Source organism: Gigantopelta aegis, chromosome 2, assembly GCF_016097555.1.
Source record: "Gigantopelta aegis isolate Gae_Host chromosome 2, Gae_host_genome, whole genome shotgun sequence".
Classification (NCBI taxonomy): Eukaryota; Metazoa; Mollusca; class Gastropoda; order Neomphalida; family Peltospiridae; genus Gigantopelta; species Gigantopelta aegis.
In genome coordinates, this window is record NC_054700.1 from 29906211 (window position 1) to 29933158 (window position 26948).

Genomic DNA, 26948 nt, shown 5'->3' on the forward strand with positions numbered 1-26948 from the left:
GAATTGAATTGAATATCGATAGTCCAATATCAGTGTCTCCCCGCTATAATAATAATAATGATGATAATGATGATGATGATGATGATGATGATGATAATGGTAATAATAATAATGATGATGATGATGATGATAATGGTAATGGTAGTAATAATAATGATAATGATAATGATGATGATGATGACGATGATGATAATGATAATGATGATGATGATGATGATGATGATAATAATAATAATAATAATAATAATGATAATGGTAATAATAATAATAAAATAACGGCAATCCACCAACAATATGTTAAATAAATTTGCAACTGAAAAATGTTATGGGAGATGTCTCGTTTCTTTTGACCAGAGCAAGCAAAGAGCTAAACACTGGATTTTCAGACATTTGGAAGTTTGAGAAGTATGCACTCTCACTACCTCTCCCCGCTGCCACCACCCACCTCCCCGCCACACAACCACTCCTCCCCGCCACACCACCATTCCTCCCAGCCACACCACCACCCCTCAACGCCACACCACCACCCCTCAACGCCACACCACCACCACCCCACACCACACCCACCATCACCACCCCCCCCAACGCCACCACCACCTTCCCTGCCACCGCCACCACCACCACCACCACCCCTCCCCGCCATATGTATTACGCATACTTGATCTTAGTTTACATAGACGTACGGGCTTCCATTTTGTGTAAGGAAGGGGGGGGGGGGGGGGGCAGGCGGGCTTTTCCCCCAATTAAACGAAAATGCCCGAATGTGGATAGCAACATTTATTCATATTAGTATTACTAGTTACTACCAAACAGCTAAGTTTGAGGGTAGAATGATGGAGGTACATGGTAAAAAGGTCTCAGTTTAGCATATTTTCCCCGAATACCTATATAATTTTTGGCTTAATTTCACGTTTTGTGCCGCCCTGTCTCGTACGCTTATGTTAGTTTTTATCACTAAAATCGTTTAGGCCTAAAAAAAAACAACACTGAGTCTGGCAAGTTTGGTCCTGATCCAAACGTCTGTGATGACGTCAACTACAGATCTGGCAACATGTGCTATATTTTCACACTGCCAGACTACAAGCGGCACAACCTTACTCATTCGTTTTTCTTAATAACCAACAGGAAAGGTATACATTAACCGATGTGAATTTCTCATACTTACTGTTGATGTTTATAGAAGTCAGTTTATTTAAAGGTATGAACGCATTAATAGCACGTTACAGTTACGTTCCTGTACGGTTGTAGTGCGCTAATCAGTTTGATGTGTACCAAGATATTAACAAACACGTGTGTAATAAAACAGACATTGGTCTCCTCTCCCTGCAGGTCCTGTCGGGCCACCCGAAGCCGACGGACGAACGGATCGTGAGACGGATCATACGCGGCTCCGACATGCAGGCCAGAAACACGTACGGCGCCACCATCCTCATGGAGGCCATCGTCTCCCAGCAGTCGGACGACTTCATCCACTTCCTCTTCCAGTGCGGCGTGAACGTGGCGACGCGCGCGCGCTGTGGCCGGACAGCGCGCACGCTGTGCGACGAGGAGGCCGTGCAGGACGGCGCACGCTACACGCGCCTCATCGACCAGCACGTGCTGGGCTTCGTCAGGGACTGCAACATCGAGCGGCTCGAGCGACTCGTTCTGCAGTCGTACAACCACATCCTCGACATCGTCGACGAGCGCGGCCACACGGCGCTCCAGATCGCCAGGAAGCTGGGATCGAAACAGCTCATCAGAATCTTGCAGAACGTGGTGGCCACGCAGGTAACATGGCGACGGTCAAAGGGTTTCAAACTGGGTTGAATAAACTGAAAGGACAGAAAAAAAAAAAAAAAAAAAAAAAAAAAAATAGAAGTAATTGATGGTTTAACAGTATTCATTATTAACATTTTATCTTCTCAGACAGCCCAAATGGTAAGTAATAACAATATAATAGTAAAAAGTAACAACAAATAAACAAATGATTCCGCACCACGGGATAACATTTTCTTAGTCAATCAAATCGTTGTGTCTTTTTAATGTATTTGTTTGTTGGTATCATCATGAAACGTGTCTCGATCGATTAACATCAATTGAAGATTAACTGGTTCAAAATTGACTCGTGCTTACATCCGCTGAAAAACTGAGAGTTTATTTTGTTTAACGACACCACGACAGCACACTGATTTATTAATCATCGGCTATTGGATGTCAAACATTTGGTAATTTGGACATATATTATTGTCTTAGAGAGGAAACCCGCTACATTTGTGTTTCATTAGTAGCAAGGAATCTTTTATACGCACCATCCCACAGACAGAATAGCACATACCACAGTATTTGATATACCAGTTATGGTGCACTGGCTGGAACGAGAAATGGCTCAATGGGCCCACCGACGGGGATCGATACCAAACCGACCGTGCATCAAGGGAGCACTTTACCACTGGACTGCGTCCTGCCCCACACCCTCTGAAGGTTCAAGCACGACTCCACAGCACAAGTACCAGTCACACGATGTACATGCTCTGTACATTTGCCCAGTTACCCACCTTGATATAATATTCATTTTAAAAGTAACTGTTAGCTTAGCTTTTGTTAATGCTTTTACAATGATTACAGTAACACTCGTCAATATCTGGACCCTCTTTTGAATATATCTTCATAACACTGGATATGATTACGATAACCTCATATAGATACATTTAATTGACATGTTTTTTCCATTCCAACCAATGCACCACACAGTTACTAGTCAAAGACCGTTGTATTTGTTTTCCTGTATATGGGAAAGTGCATATAAAAGATCCCTTGCTGCATTATTAGTCGGTTTCCTCTGATGGCTATGCATCAGAATTGCCAAATGTTTGACATTCAATTGCTGATGATTAATTAATCAATGTTCTTTAGTGGTGTCGTTAACAAAACAAACCCCACACACTTCATATTGATTTTAGACTTAGTAGATACTTGGTGATCAATGTCCTGAGAAATGGTATTAAATACAAACATGTTTTTTTCTTTATTGCAATAGGACCATGCCAAGAAAGTGTTTGCAGCCATCGACAAAGGAAATATGACATTACTGAAGAAATTGCTGACAAAGAAATACGCCCACGTATTGGACAAATGTGGCCGAACAACTGTTCACCATGCCTGTCTCCATCAGCACAGCAAAATAGTGCGCTTTTTATTGGAAGATTCTCCGCAAATGATTAACATGTCCGATGGTGTAAGTAATGAACACTATTATATGGCGTAAGCAGTCTTACGCGCGTGTAACTACATATATTTACAGGGCGGAAGGTAGCCTGGTGGTAAAACGCCTGCTTGATGTGCAGTCAGTATGGGATTGATCCTCGTCGGTGGGCCCATTTGTGCTATTTCTCGTTTTTTAAAGCAACAAAAGAAAAAAAAACCCGCTTGCTTGATGCGTGGTTGGTCTAGGATTGATCCCCGTTGGTGGGCCGATTGCGTTATTTCTCGTTCCAGTCAGTGCACCACGACTGGTATATCAAAGGCCGTGGTATGTGTTATCATGTCTGTGGGATGATGCATATAAAAGATGCATATAAAAGATCCCTGGCTACTAACAGAAACATTTAGCGGGTTTCCTCTCTAAGACTTATATGTCAGATTTACCAAATGTTTGACACCCAATAGCCGATGCTTAATATATCAATGTGCTGTACAAAACATACATTTACAAAGCTTAAACATCTGCGTTTAAGAAATACAGGTTTCGTTCATTTGGCCCATAGTCTTTGCCAAGAAATATAGTCATTGTCCAGAAATATAAACTTTGTCCAGAAAAATACAGACTTTGTCCACACAGATACAGTATTTGTCCACACATACACAGTCTTTGTCCAAAAGTATGCAGTCATTGCTCCTTAAGCCTATGATCTCGGAGTTGTAAAAATTATCAAGAAGCCATTGTTATTCAAATATTTTTCGTGCTTCTATAACTGTACAGTATCTAAGATATGTTTTGAAAATGTTCAGTTGCAAGTTTTGTTTCTAGTTTCTGTATCTGCCTACTATCGAAATATATTTTTTGAAATGTTGAAACGTTTTTTGCTTTGTTTCTTAAACTGTGTAGTCCTAGGCGTACGGGTTCCCATTTTTGCAGGAGGCAGACTGACATTTGCCCGAATAGTTATTCATATTATCATTGCTACCATACAGCTATATAGTGTTGCAAAAGAATTACTTCGCATTTTTTTTTACATGGATTACAAATAATTTTGAAGATAGAATGATGGAAATACATGGAAAAAAGGTCTCAGGTTAGCACATTTTCCCGAATATCTCTATAATTCCCCTCAGAATTTTAGGTTTTGTTCCAGAACTAGGGGGTGGGGTGGGGTGGTGGTGTGTAGTTGCCCCTCCTGCCGTCTGTCTCGTACGCTTATGTGTGATTTATAAAAAATATTGTTTCAAAATGTTCTCCATAATGATTTTCTTGTTTCTATAGTTTGCAATATGTTCTGTCATATGTTTTACTATTTTCTATAAGTATACAATTTGAAAGGTATTTTTTTCAAAATGTTCTGTCACTTTACAGATGGGTAGGACTCCCCTTCATTACGCATATCTGTTCTTAGATCAGGACGACACCGTGGACTACCTGTTGAAGAAAGGAGCAAGCAACATCTCTAAAGATGTGGTAGGTATACGTTTCTTTTTAGTGATCACGCGTACAGTAAACTTCGACTGAAATCGCATTTCAGGTTCCACAGTGTTTACTGTTAGAGACAGTAATGTTTAAAGGCAGGTCCATGGATTTTAAATGTCGGTGTTGTTGAAAGTAAGTAAAACAATGACTCATGTCCATGAATTTTAAATGTCGGTAATGTAGAAAGTAATTGAAACAATGACTCATGTCCATGATTTTAAATGTCGGTGATGTACAAAGTAATTGAAACAGTGACCTATGAGGGAAATCACGATCTTGCACACTATCTCTTTGACTGTCTTGTAATACGATAACTATTTTGCCTTTGAGATATAAGATATATTTATTAACGACAAGCGCCAATGTGCCGTGTCGTTCTTGTTGATCCAAACACATGAACTCCTGCGAATTGACAGGTCAGCATAATATGGAACATAATGGCATTGTTGTAACAGAAAAATAGGAAATCCCTTTTTTAAATTGTTGGATAAATATAAGTTTTTATGCCACACCCATGGAACTGTATACCAACGTTTGACAAATGTGTATCAATGACAGTACGGGCCGAATTTATGAAGCCCGTTTCTCTTAGTAAACAGGGGTCAGGATTTACCTCAGTCTTTTGAGTGCTCACTTGAGATGCTTGGGTGTCAGGATCGAACCACCTCCGTGGATTCATTCAACTAATTTTTTTTTTCATTCCAACAAGTGAATCACAACTGGTCAAAGGCCGTGGTATATGCTTTTCTGTCTGTGGGAAAGTGCATATAAAAGTTCCTTTGCTGCATTAGGAAAAATGTAGTGGGTTTCCTCTGATAACCAAGTGTCTAAATTAATCAATCAATGTGTTCAAATGATTTCATTAAACAAAACAAACGTTAACTTTTTAAACTGTGTGGTCCTTAACCATATGTCTGACGCCATATAACCATAAATAAAATGTGTTGAGTGCGTCGTTAAACAACAAAAACATTTCTTTCTTTTTTCTGTTTATCAGTAGATATAACTAACTGCTTGTTTCAGCGCATCAATGTCCGTCTTTGTTTCAGCGCATCAATGTCCGTCTTTGTTTCAGCGCATCAATGTCCGTCTTTGTTTCAGTGCATCAATGTCCGTCTTTGTTTCAGTGCATCAATGTCTGTCTTTGTTTCAGAACGGTAGGACTCCCTCTGACTATAGTCGAAAGAATTGTGGGGCTCATGAATTTGCTTTGAGACAGAAACAAGTGCGGGAGTACGACTTGGAACTATTTCTTGGACTAACAAAGTGTTTTAATACATTTCCTAATGCAATCAAGGTAACAGAGAAACACTTGTCATCAATTTTGAGACAATGTTAAGTATTAGACTAACAAAGTGTTTTAATACATTTCCTAATTCAATCAAGGTAACACGGAAACACTTGTCATCGATTTTGAGACAATGTTAAGTATTATGTAGACTAACAAAGTGTTTTAATACATTTTCTAATGCAATCAAGGTAACAGAGAAACACTTGTCATCAATTTTGAGACAATGTTAAGTATTAGACTAACAAAGTGTTTTAATACATTTCCTAATTCAATCAAGGTAACACGGAAACACTTGTCATCGATTTTGAGACAATGTTAAGTATTATGTAGACTAACAAAGTGTTTTAATACATTTTCTAATGCAATCAAGGTAACAGAGAAACACTTGTCATCAATTTTGAGACAATGTTAAGTATTATGTAGACTAACAAAGTGTTTTAATACATTTTCTAATGCAATCAAGGTAACAGAGAAACACGTGTCATCAATTTTGAGACAATGTTAAGTATTATATAGACTAACAAAGTGTTTTAATACATTTCCTAATGCAATCAAGGTAACAGAGAAACACTTGTCATCAATTTTGAGACAATGTTAAGTATTAGACTAACAAAGTGTTTTAATACATTTCCTAATTCAATCAAGGTAACACGGAAACACTTGTCATCGATTTTGAGACAATGTTAAGTATTATGTAGACTAACAAAGTGTTTTAATACATTTTCTAATGCAATCAAGGTAACAGAGAAACACTTGTCATCAATTTTGAGACAATGTTAAGTATTATGTAGACTAACAAAGTGTTTTAATACATTTTCTAATGCAATCAAGGTAACAGAGAAACACGTGTCATCAATTTTGAGACAATGTTAAGTATTATATAGACTAACAAAGTGTTTTAATACATTTCCTAATGCAATCAAGGTAACACGGAAACACTTGTCATCAATTTTGAGACAATGTTAAGTATTATGTAGACTAAATGACTGGAATGAAAACTCCTAGCATCTGAAGTCGTCAAATCTTAGAGCTGTGATCTAGGATTAATGCAATACAAAACATCTGTTTAAGTTTTGTTTGTTGGTTGTGTGTGTGTGAGTGTACGTGCGTGAATGTATGTGTGTGAGAGTATGTGTGTGTGAGTATATGTGTTTGTTTATTGTATGTGTGTATATGTGTATGTGTGTGTAATTCTTAGATGAAGTAACATTAAAAAATAGCGCTAGTACATTTAACATTAAGTGTTTGCTAGCTGATGTTTCCCGACGTACAGTACATGTAACAGGGCATGGCACTTATGCCCCCCCCCCCCCCCCCCGCCCCCACCCCGCCTATTCCCGGCTTCGCCAATGCATCAGCAATCCTAAAATGCTCTGATATATTCTTATGGTCATGTGTTGTATTGTGTTGTGTTTGCGGCGCCTTCAGGCGGGTGACTTGGCGACTGTAAAGAATCTCACGGTGGGCCTCAAGGAGCACAATGGTATCGACAAGTTCAACAACGCTCTCTTCGACTGCATCGACCACGGCCATTTCAACATCGCAGAGTTCCTCATCCTCAGTGGCTTCAGCACAGACGTGTGGAAGGCGGTAGGTCTTCACAGATACACGATCCATGTAGTTCACAAATACACAATCCACGTAGTTCACAGATGCACGATCCACCTAGTTGACAAATAAACCATCCACCTAGTTCACAAATACACAATCCACATAGTTCACAAATACACGATCCACCTTTTTCACAAATACACGATCCACCTAGTTGACAAATACGTGATCCACCTAGTTGACCAATACACAATCCACCTAGTTCAAAAATACACAATCCACCTAGTTCACAAATGCACGATCCACCTAGTTCACAAATACATGAACCACCTAGTTCACAAATACATGAACCACCTAGTTCACAAATACACAATCCACCTAGTTCAAAAATACACAATCCACCTAGTTCACAAATGCACGATCCACCTAGTTCACAAATACATGAACCACCTAGTTCACAAATACATGAACCACCTAGTTCACAAATACACAATCCACCTAGTTCACAAATACATGAACCACCTAGTTCACAAATACACAATCCGCCTTGTTCACAAATACACAATCCACCTAGTTCACAAATGCACGATCCACCTAGTTCACAAATACACAATCCACCTAGTTCACAAATACATGAACCACCTAGTTCACAAATACACAATCCGCCTTGTTCACAAATATGTGTTCCACCTAGTTCACAAATACACCATCCACATAGTTCACAAATACACAATCCTAGTTCACAAATACACCATCCACCTAGTTCACAAATACACGATCCACCTATTTCACAAATACAAGATCCACCTAGTTCACAAATCCACAATCCACCTAGTTGAGAAATACACAATCACCTAGTTCACAAATACACCACCCACCTAGTTCACAAATATACCATCCACCTAGTTCACAAATACACCACCCACCTAGTTCACAAATATACCATCCACCTAGTTCACAAATATACCACCCACCTAGTTCACAAATATACCATCCACCTAGTTCACAAATACACCACCCACCTAGTTCACAAATATACCATCCACCTAGTTCACAAATATACCACCCACCTAGTTCACAAATATACCATCCACCTAGTTCACAAATACACCACCCACCTAGTTCACAAATATACCATCCACCTAGTTCACAAATATACCACCCACCTAGTTCACAAATACACCACCCACCTAGTTCACAAATATACCATCCACCTAGTTCACAAATACACCACCCACCTAGTTCACAAATATACCATCCACCTAGTTCACAAATACACCACCCACCTAGTTCACAAATATACCACCCACCTAGTTCACAAATATACCATCCACCTAGTTCACAAATACACCACCCACCTAGTTCACAAATATACCATCCACCTAGTTCACAAATACACGATCCACCTAGTTCACAAATACACCACCCACCTAGTTCACAAATATACCATCCACCTAGTTCACAAATACACCACCCACCTAGTTCACAAATATACCACCCACCTAGTTCACAAATACCCGATCCACCTAGTTCACAAATACACCACCCACCTAGTTCACAAATACACCACCCACCTAGTTCACAAATATACCATCCACCTAGTTCACAAATACCCGATCCACCTAGTTCACAAATACCCGATCCACCTAGTTCACAAATAACGATGCTGGTAACCGTCATATTGACAACGGGAATCAAATGTTGTTAACAGTAACTGAAAATGATGATTGGTTCTCATAGGTACACAGATATCTGGGGCCAATTTCACAAAACATCGTAAGTTTACGTCTGCGACTAGCAGTTATACCGGGCATACATTTACAAGTGTTTGGAATCTATTTCACGAAGAAAATTACATATTTGCGGTAGATTGTGCATTTCAAGGACAAAAGAAAATGAAATATGTGTACTTCAAACTATATTAGTTGTACTGTTTGTAATAACAAGAACTGTGATTTAGTCGTAGATTTACGTTTACGTGCAAAATTAGGCTTACGATGTTTTGTGAAATTGGGTCCAGTGCCGTAGCTAGTGTGGGGGGGGAGCAAGGGGGTCAGTTACCCCCCACCCCCCGAAGAAATTGCGGAACATTTTTATAGAAACTTAAAGAATATTCTCTTGTTAACCGTTTAAGGAGTTTTAGACTATTAACTACTCAGTTGCCTCCCCCCCTCCCCACCCCACCCTAAACAAAAAATCTAGCTACGGCCCTGGATATTGTTTGTGAGCTCAAAATTCAAAGTTTCACATGGCATTTATTTTCTTCACGCAATTTCCCACCATTTCTTTTGTCACTAGAAATGCAGCTAAATGTTTAGATTCACAATTTCAAATGTTCTCCTCAAGCTTTTTTTTTTACTGCATAAGATAGTTCACAAAAATCCCCAATACTACCTGGTACTCCATATAAAAATGGTCTCGAAGCTATATCCACTGGCGTAGCCAGGAGTTTATATTGGGGGGGAACCCTCTATTGAGGGTGGGTAACCCACTACTGGGGGTGGGCAACCCACTATTTTTATTTTTTATTTTTATTATTATTATTATCATTATTTTTTTTTTTTTTTTTTTTGGGGGGGGGGGACCCATACTATGTATGTATCATTTTATAAAATGTAATACTATAAAAAAAAAAAAAAAAAAAAAAAAAAAAAAAAAAAAAAAAAAAAAAAAAAAAAAAGCCTCCGTGCCCCTCGCTACGCCACTGGCTATAGCTTCAGGGGCGGCGAAGACGGTACGGCCGTACCACTTTTGTGTATGTGTACTGGCGTAGGAAGCGAGGGTGGGTGGGGAGGGGCAAGGGGGACATGTGCCCCTACTTTTTCAGATATTTTGCTTTATATTTACTTTAAAATAGTGTAAAAGTGTGTAAATATAAAAGTGTGCCCCCCCCCCCCCCCCACACACACACACACATTTTGGCACCGTCCTAGACCACTGATGTGTGTGTGTGGGCTATATTTGTTATATCTGTAAAAATGTCCTTGCAAGTAATTTGAAAGGCTGTCTGGCAACCAAGGGCCGTACCACTATTTTTTACACTGTGCTGCTCTTGAACTTGTAACACTATTGAAAGTAGCGAGTAACTGAACAGTCAGTTGTATGCCTCCTTAAAGATGTACCCCCTTTTCTTTGTCAGTATGAGAAGTGTAACCCGGACCACCCAATGTGTGCCATGATGGAATGCGGTCACAGTGTGACGTCATTCAGGCAGAGAGCTACTCAACTCAAGGCCACATCTATTCTTAAACTTATGGATGACATCGACAAAGGAAAGGTCAGTCAGGATGTCAGTCTCACAACTTTAACCCAGTTTGTCATAAGTTTATATTAGCAATATTCTAAAACAATGTGAATTTCCAGGATTACAAGAGCTAATGTAAGCGCAGAATTAATCTCCAGTCGAAAATAAACATTATTAGAACGCGTTCTTTCTTTCTTTCTATCAGTCTCTCTCTCTCTCTCTCTCTCTCTCTCTCTCTCTCTCTCTCTCTCTCTCTCTCTCTCTCTCTCTCTCTCTCAGTCTCACTCTCTCTGTGTCTGTCTCTCTCTCTCTCTCTCTCTCTCTCTCTCTCTCTCTCTCTCTCTCTCTCTCTCTCTCTCTCTCTCTCTCTCTCTCTCTCTCTCTCTCTCTCTCTCTCTCTCTCTCTCTCTCTCTCTCTCTGTGTGTGTGTGTGTGTGTGTGTGTGTGTGTGTGCATACAGACGCACCCACTGCATAAAATAATAATGTCTATGCATCCTGCTTCGTCCATTTTTAAAAATCAATTTTGGAACCGCCGTGATCTCCCGACTTGACTCTTAATTGACTATTTCTCGCTCTAGCCAGTGCGCCACGACTGGCACACCAAAGGCTGTGGCACGTGCAATCCTGTCAATGGGATGGTGCATATAAAAGATCCCTTGCTGCTAATCGAAAAGAGAAGCCCATGAAGTGTCGACAACGGGTTTCCTTCCTCAATATATGTGTGGTCCTTAACCATATTTCCAATGCCATATAACCGTAAATAAAATGTGTCGAGTGTGTCGCTAAATAAACCATTTCCTTCCTTCCTCCCGTGATCGGCCTCGGTGGCGTCGTGGCAGGCCATCGGTGTACAGGCTGGTAGGTACTGGGTTCGGATCCCAGTCGAGGCATGGCATTTTTAATCCAGATACCGACTCCAAACCCTGAGTGAGTGCTCTACAAGGCTCAATGGGTAGGTGTAAACCACTTGCACCGACCAGTGATCCATAACTGGTTCAACAAAGGCTATGGTTTGTGCTATCCTGCCTGTGGGAAGCGCAAATAAAAGATCCCTTGCTGCTAATCGGAAAGAGTAGCCCATGTAGTGGCGACAGCGGGTTTCCTCTCAAGATCTGTGTGGTCCTTAACCATATGTCTGACGCCATATAACCGTAAATAAAATGTGTTGAGTGCGTCGTTAAATAAAACATTCCTTTCTTTTGCTTTCCTTAACTGACTAGACCTAGTTTCTATTTAAACAGATCAAACCTGCATTGCAGTATAGTACACATCATGACTTTAGAGCTAGTATCAAATCTGTAACTCGTTATGCTGCTGTTGTTGACGTTGTGTGTTGTTCCTATCCCTACTGCATTATATTTCTGAAGCTCATTTTCTTTTTGCAGGTAAAGGTAGAATTAGCTAACAAGTCAAACACGGACAGGCTAATGAATAGTGACAACGCATCGGTCGAGTTCTGCAAAATGGGACTAGCATAATACTTGTGTTAATTCCGAACTCACTAATTGTTCTTTAAATTCCCTTGTGTTGGTCTGTCGTCTACGTGGTGACGAGGACATAGATTTAAGAGATGGCGGTGTAGATAAAGACTTCTGTCTCGTGGCGTCACTGATGCAGCTGTTGATGATCTCCGTGTTGATGACGTCACTCTGAACTGTCGTTTGAATCAGCTTTAAGATCGCGACAAACACGTCACTTGAACACCGATGCTGAGTGACAAACACGTCACTTGAACACCGATGCTGAGTGACAAACACGTCACTTGAACACCGATGCTGAGTGACAAACACGTCACTTGAACACCGATGCTGAGTGACAAACACGTCACTTGAACACCGATGCTGAGTGACAAACACGTCACTTGAACACCGATGCTGAGTGACAAACACGTCACTTGAACACCGATGCTGAGTGACAAACACGTCACTTGAACACCGATGCTGAGTGACAAACACGTCACTTTAAAGGGACAGACCCTAGTTTCAACCCGTGAAAATTAACACTAAGTTTAGTTCATCTAACAAACCCGTAACACATTTGGATAAAGTTACAATTGAGTGAAAATGGTGAAATACCCTAAAAAATAACAAACCCGTAACACATTTGGATAAAGTTACAATTGAGTGAAAAATGGTGAAATACCCTAAAAAATAGACTAAAACTCAACTCCATAACTGTTACTTCTCAGACGCACATGAGTTTTTAAAAATATGAGAAATGCATTTTGTGATATTAAAAACACCAGGATGACCAAAATCACTTGGAATGTACCGAAAGTGATAATCTAAACCATAAAATCTAAGTAAAGTATGAATTTAGTTATCATAAACGGCTATAATAGTCAAAATATGCCTTAGTGTTTAAAAACTAGGGTATGTCCCTTTAAGACTGATACTGAGTTTGTTCATTCTGTCGATTCGACTCACGAATGTCAACATAGTAATTTTGAGAAATCCTTGTTTCAATCATTGTATGACGTACAATATAGGCGTGTCTTCCGGTCTGGTGGGCGTTCTTATTCTTAGTTATTGCTGGCTGATGTATCTTTGTGTCTAAAGGTTCATGGAAGACATTTTTGTTTTTCACTTAGTTCATTAGTAGAACGCTAGTCTGAGACGCAATTGGCTCGATAGTACCCTTGCTGTTCTGCCTATTTCAAGCCCCATGCTTATAAACCTTTTAGAGTCTAGACTCGAAACTAATGGAGTCTGAGACAATAACGTCTTGGCAACGCCATACAAATTGTATGATTGTGATGTCATTAGAGATGGAGTCTGGACTCAGGAAAGTTGTATAAGCAGGGGCCCTGCACGTGTTGCATGCCTGGTATATGTCATAGACTGTGGTGTGTATGGAATATACTCATAACATACACCTTCCGGCCATTGGACAAGAGTATCCTATGTGACAGAAACATGTTTCCTGTCTATACCATGTGCGACAATAATCTTAGTCAGCAAGTAGCAGTAATGTAGAATGGTGCTGAGGTGTGGTTTACCGTATATTCTTGTATGTCTCCCAACATGAGCCCGTGGCTATAGAGCATGTTTAGAACCACACTTCCAACACTCCGGTCTGTAAATCTGCTTCTGGGAATCCACTGCCCTGTCCGGACTAGTTAAACCTGGGTGAATCTCTTTAAATGTGTCACTTCCTCAGTTGAAGCTAGCTGACGTCAGCGAGCGTTGGCAGGTGATTATAGAACGCGCGTGTTGTCATTAAGAGAGTCAACAGGCCTCGCTGTTGTCGTGGTTAAGCCATCGGACATAAGTCTGGTAGGTACAGGGTTCACAGCCCGGTACCGGCACCCACCCAGAGCGAGTTTTAACGACTCAGTAGGTAGTGTAAGACCACTACACCCTCTTCTCTTTCACTAACAACTAACCCACTGTCCTGGACAGACAGCCCAGATAGCTGAGGTGTGTGCCAAGAATAGCGTGCTTAAGCCATAATATGGTAGAACCACGAAAATCAGTTAAAATGATAAATGAATTAATTAAGAGTCGTTCTAGTGGAGATGGGTCACGGGGCAAGAGTTAAAAGTTAGTTACGTTATGCCCAGGGTTTTTTTTTCTGTTACATATGACTTTTATTAATCATTTATTGTCACCAAAGAAACAAATAAAAGCATTCAAGCATAAAAGCCAGTACTATAGTTAATTTTAGTACATCTAATTATTTTCCCGTTACATTCATTACGATTTAACGTCTTTCCATTGGTCCAGCCGTAGCCACGTGAGTTTGTTCATTTCTTGATGGAAGTAAAAATTACGTCATCAGGGAACGCCATATCTGATGACGTCATTTTATATTGACAAGTTGTCTTATGGAGCGTTATTGTTTATGGCTCAAACATAATTCAAATTAAAGTATGAACTTGTAGTGTTATTAGTAGCAAGTGTGATTCAAATTTAATTATAAGTATTGGCTGTTATTTCTTTTACGTTCATAGGGGTATCGCCGATTTACACAGTTTGCGGATGACTTTGTTAGTTCATACCCCTATGAACGTACAAACCCACACAATCCTCAACACGGTAACAGTACAGTGGGTACGTGCCAGGAGACATACGTAAGTTTAAAGGAGTTGAGGTTGTTATAACGCTACAGAACCTTATTTTAGCAGGAGGTGAACATAGAGGATTCGTCGCAAGTCACAGGTGTTTTTGTAATGTATAAAATATCAACCGAGTCAATGCTAATCGGTATTTGTCGAGACATGCCAATTAAACAGAGGAGGTTGATATTTTACATATTTAAAAAAAAAAAAAAAAAAAAAAAAACGAGTAGCGAATTCTATTTATCCTATAACACTTCTAAAATAACATTTTAATTAACTTTTTAGTAAATCACAGTACTAAAGTCGCCGCCATCGGTAATATGATATCATCACGATTAGCCCAAATTAGTTTAACGTGACGCATTTTTAACTAAATCATTGAAATCGTTACGCTCAGGTATACAGGTATTAGCTTATAAGCAAATGACCCATCCGCAGCAACACATTACCTAGAGACCTTGCAAATTTGCATACCATTATTAATCAGGTTAATACACTAAATTATTACATGGGTTTATGACATGGATATTATGGGTAAGTTTTAGGATAAATAGGTGAACAGGGGTGACACAAAAAAAAAGGAATTTGCGTTATGTAATTATTATGTCATGAGTGGAATTAGTGGAATTTACTGAGAGTCATTCCAATGGAAATATGAAAATTATTTCACTAGATACATACATGTGATAAATGGTGCTTTGATAAATTATTGTGCACAGCGATAGATACATCGCCAGTGGCGAATCCAGAAAATCCATTTGGGGGGGGGGGGGGCGGACCCCTGCCCCCCCCACTAGATCCGCCTCAGATCGCCACTGCAAACAACCCCGACTAGTTATGACATATTTTCCCATTAAATCGTTTTGCTTTACGTGTTTGACAAATATTTTGTAATTTTGTACTGTTGCACTTAAAAAGTGACAGGCTTATTCCCCTTGTTTCATGTGTGGTATTCTTGTTTGATATGATTGTGGGATGGTGCATATAAAAGATCCCTTGCTGCTAATCGAAAAGAGTAGCCCATGAAGTGGCGACAACGGGTTTTCTCTCTCAGTATATGTGTGGTCCTTAACCATATGTCCGACACCATATAACCGTAAATAAAATGTGTTGAGTGCGTCGTTAAATAAAACATTTCCTTCTTGTTTGACAGTCCTATACATACAAACTACTCTTATCAAGACCAATATGTATTTGAAAACACCTGGTAGAACTGTGTATGCCGCTATAGTTTGTTTGTTTGTTAGTTTTGTTTAACGTTAACACTAGAGTACATTGATAAATTAATCATCGGCTATTGGATGTCAAACATTCCGTAATTCTGACTCGTAGTCATAAGAAAAAACCCGCTACATTTTACTAATCCAATAATCTTTTATATGCACTTTCCCACAGACAGGAAAGCACATACCACGGCCTTTGACCAGTTGTGGTGCACTGGTTGAAACGAGAAAAAAAACCCCAATCAGTTGAATGGATCCACCGTGGTGGTTCGATCCTGCGATGCAAGCATCTCAAGCGAGCACTCATTCGACTGGGCTAAATGCCGCCTCCTGCAACCATAGTTACGCCGAAACAGGAAATACGTGGCATGCTGTCTTCGTCGTTGTTGTTGATGGCTAACTCATAATTACACACTAGTGGATTCCCGCTAAAATAATTTTTAGTAATTTGCGTTAGCACCGCTGTGACATTCGTCGGCGGATTTTTTTTTTTTTTTTTTTTTTAACACTGGTTTGCCCGGCGTCCGTCTGTCCGTCCGTTCATCAACGTAAATTTAAACCATATCTTCTCCCACATTTTGCATCGTTTTGAAACATAGTTTAATTATCCTCTGGGGAACCCTCCACAAACTGATATAGAGATATTTTTGATATTTGGAATTTTTATTAAATGTAAAATTTAAATGTAAAACGTTTAAGTCTATCTTCTGCTAGAGTTTTGATCGGATAGTTCTGAAACTTGGTACTATGATTTTCTGAGGCAGTTTCCAAGAGTCGGGAGTTATATGTTTCTTCTGGGAAATCTAGTAATCATTTTTATAATGAAAATTACTCCCAATGTGATGTGTTATCTGTTGAAACTGTGAAGTCCCCCCCCCCCCCCCCCCGGTGAGATAGTCCCGTCCCCCTACATTTAAGCACAAACAGAAACCTCCCCTTTTAACAGCTGGGGTCTGTGTTTGTATAATAGAGCGCTCATTTGTAATTCTTGTTCATCTTTTCACTTTTCACAACTTAGTTTTATGGCACTGTGGCATTATGTTTCTTTTTGTTAAATATAATAAAGTTATAGTTTACTATGAACTGGTTGTTGTTGCTAATGGTGATGGTGGTGGTAATATGTTGGTGATGGTGATTTAGAGAATATTCAACGAGCTACGAGGTAAAGGACAACATCAATTCATACGTTAGGTATTCTCTTTATTACCCATTGTCAACAGCCAGTGCACCACGACTGGTATATCAAATGCCGTGGTATGTACTACCCTGTCTGTGGGATAGTGCATATAAAAGATCCCTTGCTGCTAATCGGAAAGAGTAGCCCGTGAAGTGGCGACAGCGGGTTTCCTCTCTCAATATCTGTGTGATCCTTAACCATATGTCTGATGCCACATAACCGTAAATAAAATGTGTTGAGTGCGTCGTGAAATAAAACATTTCTTTCTTTCCATTGTGAATATTTATCATTTTATGGAAGGTACTGTTACTGAAAACAAGTTTGCAAGTTTAGAACAAGCCAATAGTGAAGCACTGATTATGACGTCAGAACATATCTAGGGGAAGAAATGGCTTTGTTGTTTCCTTGGGGAAAGATTTTTGTTTTCTTTCCTCACTTCTGTCTGCCCATGTGAGTAATAATTATAGGTATTGCTGTAACGCAGTATGTTGATCAGTGGTATGCGAGGCGTCGAAGGATCAAACCCTGTCAGAGGACCGATTAGGTTAATTCACGTCACAACCATTGTGACACTAATTGTTTAATGACGACCATATGACAGACCCTCTGTCTGTAGGAAAGTGTATGTAGAATATTTGAGGTCAAATTGAAATGAGCAGCCAATAGCGGGTTTCATTTTGTTTCTTGTTAATTAGCTATTTTTTAGACTAAACAACCCGCTGGCGGTTTTGTTAGGCATGGTTTTCCTTTATAGAAAATATTAAAACATATATTATATCGTTTACAAAGTGGCATTTGTCATCGCAAAGGTCGCATACTAGCCACTGTGCTGGGGTCTTGTTTAAAACAACTTTGTTCTTTTAAAGAATACAACACGAATGGTCGTTAGATATAGTTTACAACAAATTACCAAACTTAACCAACACCGAAAGCGAGTAGGATGTTTCACGAGATAAATGGTATTTAACGGACACGAGTGGAGAATTTTATTTCTTACATATCCTCAAAAAAGCAAAAAAGAAGTCTAAACGACTTGTCCAAGTAAAACATGTTTACAATACTTACATGTACGTTGGTACAGTCAGTTTGTACATCATAGAGAAATCAGTTAAGGTATAATTTCATTGGACAAGATCGCTTTGGTTTCTACATGTAGGTCATGGCCATGAAGCTGACATACCGACGGATCTGCCATGTAATTGTGATATTTCTGTATGCTATCACAAATCGAACAGTCTTCTGGCTCTCCAACAAGTGTGGAATTGTGTGTAATTAGTTTTCATTAAGACAACTGAACGAAACACACAGGCATATATAATTATACATATTTATTTAATTATTCACAGATTGTAATTAGTCCAAAGTGCACAAATAATGCAATAATTGTAAATATCTGATACAATGTTGTTTTCTTTCCATAAATTGTATATCCAGAGAAACAATTATATATATTTTTTGGCAATTATTCAAGCAAAATCCGATTGCAGCTGCAAGAAAACATATTGATGAAAGCAAATGAGTAGTCTCTTCAGAAATACTCATCGGCGGCGATTTTGAAACATTATTATTATACTTTTAGCATTCTGTTTGAAACCATTTAAAATTCTCTCACTGAGCTTTTGGTCCAACCCATTGCCTTTTCGGTTACTAAAGATGTGCAAATTTGCTCTTGTTTACATTCCAGTGATCAGTACACCTAATCGTCAGTAAATGTACCTTTGTAAAGTGTCGGGTGCTTCTTTGAACTCCGATTGACACCGCTTTTGCAACTAACGTTATTAAGGTATACCCCGAGATCAGCGGCGGATCCAGAAATCCACAAACGTTCCCGAAGTGGATTCCTCGGATTCTTCAACGTAAAAAATTAAAAATAAAATTAAAAATATAACTGTCACAAAATTTAGGTGTGTATGTGTGTGTGTGAGGGGGGGGGGGGGGGGGGGGGGGGGGTTTTTTTTATAGGGTTTCTCTGGATATCCCTTAGATCCACCACTGGAGATTAGCAGACAGTTTCTGAGGGGCGGAACGTAGCTCAGTAGTACAGGGGCTCACTCGATGCGCGGTCGGTCTGGGATCGACCCCCGTCAGTGGGCCCATTGGGCTATTTCTTGTCACAGCCAGTGCACCACGACTGGTATATCAAAGGCCGTGGTATGTGTTATCCTGTCTGTGGGATGGTGCATATAAAAGATCCCTTGCTGCTAATCGGAAAGAGTAGTCCATGAAGTGGCGACAGCGGCTTTCCTCTCTCAATATCTTTGTGGTCCTTAACCATATGTCTGACGCCATATAACCGTAATTAAAATGTGTTGAGTGCGTCGTTAAGTAAAACATTTCTTTTTTCTTTCTTTCTGCTAATCTGAAAGTGTACCTTGATAACAAAACTGATGTTAATCTAATTGAGTTCATTGAAGCGTTAAACAGTTTACCAGGGTAACAATAACTAAAAAAAAAAAATGATTCTGTTTGTATTTTAAGTAATTCAAGATTCTTTAAGTTCATTGCCGAAGACAGTCTTGTGGTAATGGGAAATGTCAAAATGTACTCCTAAAACATATTTAGGAACCCCAAAAACATAAACCTCCCGATATATTACAAGCCATATGCTGTTTCTAATATGCTATTTGTGTCCGTCATATTGAATTTTATAGAGCCATCTTGAATTTCTATTATATTGAATTTTCTAGCATGGTTGTCCACAACGAAAACGTGGTCAGCGACCCCCCCCCCCCCCCAAAGAAAACCCTCCCCCCAAACAAAATCCCACAATAATATAAGTGGCATATTACATAGCACATCCCAAGTAAGTCATTCTTGATCACGTTCAAAATCCACAGTGTCTGTACCCTGTAGAACTTAAACAACTTAAGCGGGTATATACACAGTCAAGCTTCAATAATATGGAAAATATAAGTTGTTTCTCTATAAATCGAGACAAATGTCTTTTTTTTCAATTAAACGCCCCCTCCCTACCCTTTGCTAGCATGTGTTTACAGGTAAATCTGCATATTAACCTAGCATGTGCACAGGCAAATCTTACTTTAAAATAGCAATAATTAACATGTAAAATGTCATAAAGTGTCAAGCTGACGAATCAAAAAGCTTCTTCATGGAAACCCCTGGATTCCAGACGCTGTGCCGTCTTCTCTTGAGACCGCTCATGGCACCAGACTCTTCCCGTATGATCCTTGATGCTTTATCCTAAAACGAGAAGAAGAAACCGGATGCATGCGTTTACTATTACTTGAAAACTTCAAAGTTTGTTATCTTTAACGACACCGCTAGAGCACAATGGTGTATTAATCATCGGCTATTGGATATCAAACATTTGGTAATTCTGACAGATAGTCTTAAAGAGGAAACCCGCTACGTGTTTCTGTTAGTAGCAAGGGATTTTTATTTTTTTATTTTTTTAACGACACCACTAGAACACATTGATTTATTAATCATGGGTTATTTCATGTCAAATATTTTTGGTCATTCTAACAGAGAGAAAACACGCTACATGTTTCTATTAGTATCAAGGGATCTTTTATTATTTTTTGTTTAACGACACCACTAGATCACATTGATTTATTAATCATCGGCTATTTGATGTCAAATATTTGGTTATTCTGGCATAGTCGAGAGGAAACACGCTACATGGTTCTATTAGTATCAAGGGATCTTTTATATGCACCATCTCACAGATAGGATAGGTTATACCACGGCCTTGTATATACCAGTCATAGAAAGTAATTTTGACATAAAATTTTGAAAGGATCTCTAAACGTTTAAAGTCCGATCTATATGTCCACGGGTGTGGCCTCGTTACGGTCGTTAAGGTGCACAGCTTGTAGGGACGAGATGGGTTGCATCCCGTCAAGAAACCCTTAGAGTGACTCATTAGATGTGGAAGGTGTAATGCTGTGATCTTGAAAAGCTGGATCCGTCTGAACGAGTGAGTATCAGACTTTATTACCCATATGGGCTCAAATATATGGGGTAATATTTTTTCGATCTCTGCACAGTATGCAGATTGCTTCTACAGTCACTGATTGGCTGGCTTTAAAAAGACAAGATTTGATTGGCAATTACATACTGCCGGGACTACTTTTTCTTCATTCATGATTCCATTCATCGGTCAAACTATTACTACGAACTTCAAATATTTTTTTACGATACGAACATTTACGGAATTAAAAATCAAAATATATGTACAAATGTTTAAAAATGTTTTTATTTTATTATTTTGACTGGGTTTTTTTTGGAACTATTCTTTGGTGGATACTGTTGGGTGTGCATCGGTAACGGCGCGTATGAATATATTGTTATGACTGGTAGAACTTGTTAGTTGTTACAGCAGCGAGAACGTAAATATACTTTTAAAATCGTTAAAGATTGACAATGGGTAATAAAGAGAATAACCAACTCACTACGAGGAATTACGGATTATCTGTCCCTCGTGAATTAATGCTGTAAAACCCTCGCCAGAGGCTCGGGTTTACAACATTAATTCACTCGGGACAGATAATCCGTAATTCCTCATAGCTCGTTAGTTATTCTCTAAGGGTATAGTCCAGTCGTCATGGGTTGGTATAGTGGTGCGAACGGGCTCCGGAGGATACGAGATGGTATTAATATAAAACAAAGTAAAGTCTAGAAAACAGTAGGGGCCGACCCCGCTTCCTATTTCTTCTTAAGAGTGGGGCGGTCAATCTTCCAGTGCTGCTTGGACAGACTCGAGCATGTAGAGACTAAACGCGAACAACCGTGGCGTTTTGCAAAATGGTCACGGAAAAATGTCGACATAAGTCAGCCGGAAAAATGACGCGGAGGCAAGGAATCTTGCTAAACAAGAATCCAACCTGGTGGTGCTGGCTATCAAAACGGGAAGCGTCCCAGCGTTCAATCAGTTCCAATGGCCGCATACATCCCAGTAGCAAACTCCATTTCGTTGGGAAAAAAACCCCAGTACAAAATGGAGGATTCCCCAGTCAAGCACACGAAAGCACGTGCAGTGTGCACAGATGAAACAAACACGTTTTACCGCGGCGAGCTCCAGATACTGAGAATGACATTTTGTTAGTGTTTCATTAAATAAGGGAGGTAACTTTAACTTAGGGACAAATTACCATGAATAGTCATAATATAATTTTAAAAATATATATATGTGTCACATAACGGTGATTAAACAACACAGGGAATGAAAATACTAAGGGACGAATTTACAAAGCCGGTTTGTCTTACACGCGTGTAACTACATACATTTACAATGTTTAAACACCTGCGTTTTAGAAAAACTGGTTTCGTAAATTCGGCCCAAACTGGGTGTTTTTTTTAAATAATTACCGTCCCTGGATCAGGAAGGAAATGTTTTATTTAACGACGCATTCAACACATTTTATTTACGGTTATGTGGCGTCGTACATAATTATGGTTAATGACCACGCATATATGGTGGGAAGAAACCCGCTGTCGCCACTTCTTGGGCTACTCTTTTCGATTTTCAGCAAGGGATGTTTTGTATGCACCATTCCATAGACAGGATAGCACATACCACGGCCTTTGGCGTACCAGTCGTGGTGCACTGGCTGTAGCGGGAAATAGCGCAATGGGCCCAATGACGGGGATCGATCCCAAACCGACCACGCATTAAGCGATCGCTTTACCACTGGGCTATGCCTCACACGTCCCTGGATCAAGACAAATTATGCAAAGAAATCTTACGCAGTAAGCTTCATCTTTTTTCACCATTAGACGTCGTCTCTTCCAGACCTGACAGAAGATAAACACAAACATATTTAAAAGCTAATAATTAAAACAAATTTACTATGACTTAACAACATTATTATAACATGCTAAACAATCAACTATATATATATATATTTTTTTTTTTATAAAACTAGGAGTCACATACTACATAGATATTGAGAAATTCTCGAACAGTCAAGTAAACTCAAAGTACTACCACAAAGCAAACCGATTGTTGCTATTAAAAGACCCCTCAATCTTAAAGGGACATTCCTGAGTTTGCTGCAATTGTTAAGATGTTATTGACTAAGAGAGATTTTTTAACGATTGTAATTACATATCAAATATATTTTTCTGCATAAAATATTAGTGGCTGTATATTAAACGTGTTTCTGATCGTTCTAATATTTGTACTAGGTTAAATTTCATTTTATTTCCTAAAATATATTTGTTTCGTACGTCAGAAATTATTTGAAAACAAAATCCAGTTTGGGCTTCTTACAAATATCAAGACGACCAGAAACACATTGAATATACAGACACTGATATTCTAAACAAGAAGATATATTTAATATGTACGTTTAATCGTAGAAATATTTTTTAGTCGGAAACATCTTACAATGCAGCAAACTCAGGAATGTCCCTTTAAAAACCTGCTTGTCGATTCTAAACAATAATCTAATAATTTTATGTTAATAAAAATCACTCTGAATTAAAATATGGCAAAACCAAGGGTGGATCAATTGGGGGCGTACTACAAACAATTTCACTTACGACTTTATATATCCAGAATGAAAAAAGCAAGTGACTTGATATGTAAATAATGACGAAGAAGATGAGAGCTTTCCAGTCAAGCTGTTGGGCAAACTCCTTGTTGGCCAGCTCGTACAGTTTTCCCGCCACTGAGTGCCAAACGCAGACGAGAACTATGTAGATCATAGACGACAGAATGTACTTGTCCTGGGAAACAATAAACACACGAGAACTATGTAGATCATAGACGACAGGATGTACTTGTCCTGGCAAACAATAAACACACGAGAACTATGTAGATCATAGACGACAGGATGTACTTGTCCTGGCAAGCAACAAACACATTACTGTACAACACATTACTGTACAACACACGAAAACTATGTAGATCATAGATGACAGGATATACTTGTCCTGGCAAACAACAAACACATTACTGTACAACATACAAGAACTATGTAGATCATAGATGACAGGATATACTTGTCCTGGTAGACAACAAACACATTACTGTACAACACACGAGAACTATGTAGATCATAGATGACAGGATATACTTGTCCTGGCAAACAACAAACACATTACTGTACAACACATTACTGTACAACACAGGATAACTATGTAGAACATAGACGATAGGATGTACTTGTCCTGGCAAACAACAAACACATTACTGTACAACACATGAAAACTATGTAGATCATAGATGACAGGATATACTTGTCCTGGCAAACAACAAACACATTACTGTACAACACACGACAACAAACACTTTACTGTACAACACACGAGAACTATGTAGATCATAGATGACATGATGTACTTGTCCTGGCAAACAACATACGCATTACTGTACAACACACACGAGAACTATGTAGATCATAGATGACAGGATATACTTGTCCTGGTAGACAACAAACACATTACTGTACAACACGCGAGAACTATGTAGATCATATATGACAGGATATACTTGTCCTGGCAAACAACAAACACATTACTGTACAACACATTACTGTACAACACACGAAAACTATGTAGATCATAGATGACAGGATATGCTTGTCCTGGCAAACAACAAACACATTACTGTACAACACACGAGAACTATGTAGATCATAGATGACAGGATATACTTGTCCTGGCAAACAACAAACACATTACTGTACAACACACGAGAACTATGTAGATCATAGATGACAGGATATACTTGCCCTGGCAAACAACAAACACATTACTGTACAACTCATTACTGTACAACACAGGATAACTATGTAGATCATAGATGATAGGATGTACTTGTCCTGGCAAACAACAAACACATTACTGTACAACACACGAGAACTATGTAGATCATAGACGACAGGATATACTTGTCCTGGCAAACAACAAACACATTGCTGTACAACACACGAGAACTATGTAGATGATAGATGACAGGATATACTTGTCCTGGCAAACAACAAACACATTACTGTACAACACATTACTGTACAACACAGGATAACTATGTAGATCATAGGCGACAGGATATACATGTCCTGGCAAACAACAAACACATTACTGTACAACACATTACTGTACAACAAAGGATAACTATGTAGATCATAGATGACAGGATATACTTGTCCTGGCAAACAACAAACACATTACTGTACAACACACGAGAACTATGTAGATCATAGATGACAGGATATACTTGTCCTGGCAAACAACAAACACATTACTGTACAACACGTTACTGTACAACACAGGATAACTATGTTGATCATAGACGACAGGATGTACTTGTCCTGGCAAACAACAAACAATTTACTGTACAACACACGAGAACTATGTAGATCATAGACTACAGGATATACTTGTCCTGGCAAACAACAAACACATTACTGTACAACACACGAGAACTATGTAGATCATAGATGACAGGATATACTTGTCCTGGCAAACAACAAACACATTACTGTACAACACATTACTGTACAACAAAGGATTACTATGTAGATCATAGACGACAGGATATACATGTCCTGGCAAACAACAAACACATTACTGTACAACACATTACTGTACAACAAAGGATAACTATGTAGATCATAGATGACAGGATATACTTGTCCTGGCAAACAACAAACACATTACTGTACAATACAGAAAGGTAGGCAGGCAGGCAGACAGAAACAGAGACAGACAGATGAGACAAAAAGCGAGTGTTTTTCTGATACAAGGTCGCGGAAAGGTGTTTTAAATATCCAGTTTTTAATGACCCCCTCCCCCCTCCTCTCCCGCCACGTGTAGTGCAGGAGTGCCCCTACGTGTTGATATCTCCCTACGCCAGCGACTACTGGATGTTTTACGAATACACATGGCGACGTATACAATAGGCGTTACGAATATGAGGTGACGAATACGAATATGTATTAATGTCCATGAATGAAAAGGCTTATCATATTTAGGATCACATTAAAAAAAATACAAACTAACATGTCAAGTCCATATGAAAGCACAGCTCTGCTGAATGTCGTGATGCCGAAGTCAGTTTGTATGGGACTTTTTATAATGGTAATTCGGCACTTTAAAAACTATCGAATCGGTATGTGTTTTGGTTAGGGTGAACGAGAAATATAAATTGTATTAATAAAAAAAATTGTTTTGTTTAACGACACCACTAGAGCACATTGATTAATTAATCAACGGCTATTGGATCTGAAACATTAGGTAATTCTGACATTTTGTAATGCAGCAAGGGATCTTTTATATGAACTTTCCCACAGACAGGAAAGCACATACCACGGCCTTTGGTCAGTTGTGGTGCACTGGAAAAGAACGAGAAAAAATCCAATCTGTTGAATGGGTTCGATCCTGCGACGCAAGCATTTAAAGCGAGCACTCAACTGACTAAGCTTAATCCCGCCATAAAATGTATAGTACATAATTATTACATATCAATATATATGTATATTTATTACCTTTTAGATAAATTTCATGCGTTTTTATTGGTCAATAGCCAATGCATACCACAAATACACCGTCTCATTTGCGTGAAAATACAGGATTTGCGGAAAATACAGAATTTGCCGGAGTGTACGAAATGTCACGTGACTTGCTCGACTGGTTGTACAAAAATACAAACTGCGGATGAGACCGACGAAATTTTCTCCAACATAGATTCAGACAGTGACATCTAGCATGCTTGTAAGAAGATGAAATTTTCTCCAACATAGATTCAGACAGTGACATCTAGCATGCTT

General features: G+C 39.1%; 2 protein-coding genes across 5 annotated transcripts in view; one reads left to right on the plus strand and one right to left on the minus strand.

Moving 5' to 3' along the window:
• The window catches only part of LOC121383575, a 31131-nt gene extending 18298 nt beyond the window's left edge, over positions 1–12833 (plus strand). For 3 of the 4 annotated variants that reach the window (XM_041513673.1, XM_041513666.1, XM_041513680.1), the window contains exons 6-12: positions 1330–1770; positions 3020–3217; positions 4553–4654; positions 5817–5960; positions 7383–7544; positions 10645–10782; positions 12137–12833. In XM_041513673.1, the coding sequence (XP_041369607.1) occupies positions 1330–1770; positions 3020–3217; positions 4553–4654; positions 5817–5960; positions 7383–7544; positions 10645–10782; positions 12137–12229 (1278 nt within the window). In that variant the 3' untranslated portion in view covers positions 12230–12833. Of the gene's footprint in view, positions 1–1329; positions 1771–3019; positions 3218–4552; positions 4655–5816; positions 6879–7382; positions 7545–10644; positions 10783–12136 lie in introns of those variants that run through there. The other variant, XR_005959305.1, reaches the window with a different exon arrangement.
• Positions 12834–19474: 6641 nt separating this feature from the next.
• LOC121388166 (cys-loop ligand-gated ion channel-like) overlaps positions 19475–26948 on the minus strand; it is a 39409-nt gene continuing 31935 nt past the window's right edge. The window contains exons 6-8 of the mRNA XM_041519409.1: positions 23719–23904; positions 22921–22968; positions 19475–20412 (exon numbers count right to left, since the gene is read on the minus strand). Coding sequence (XP_041375343.1) covers positions 20293–20412; positions 22921–22968; positions 23719–23904 — 354 coding nt within the window. The 3' untranslated portion in view covers positions 19475–20292. The remainder of the gene's footprint in view (positions 20413–22920; positions 22969–23718; positions 23905–26948) is intronic.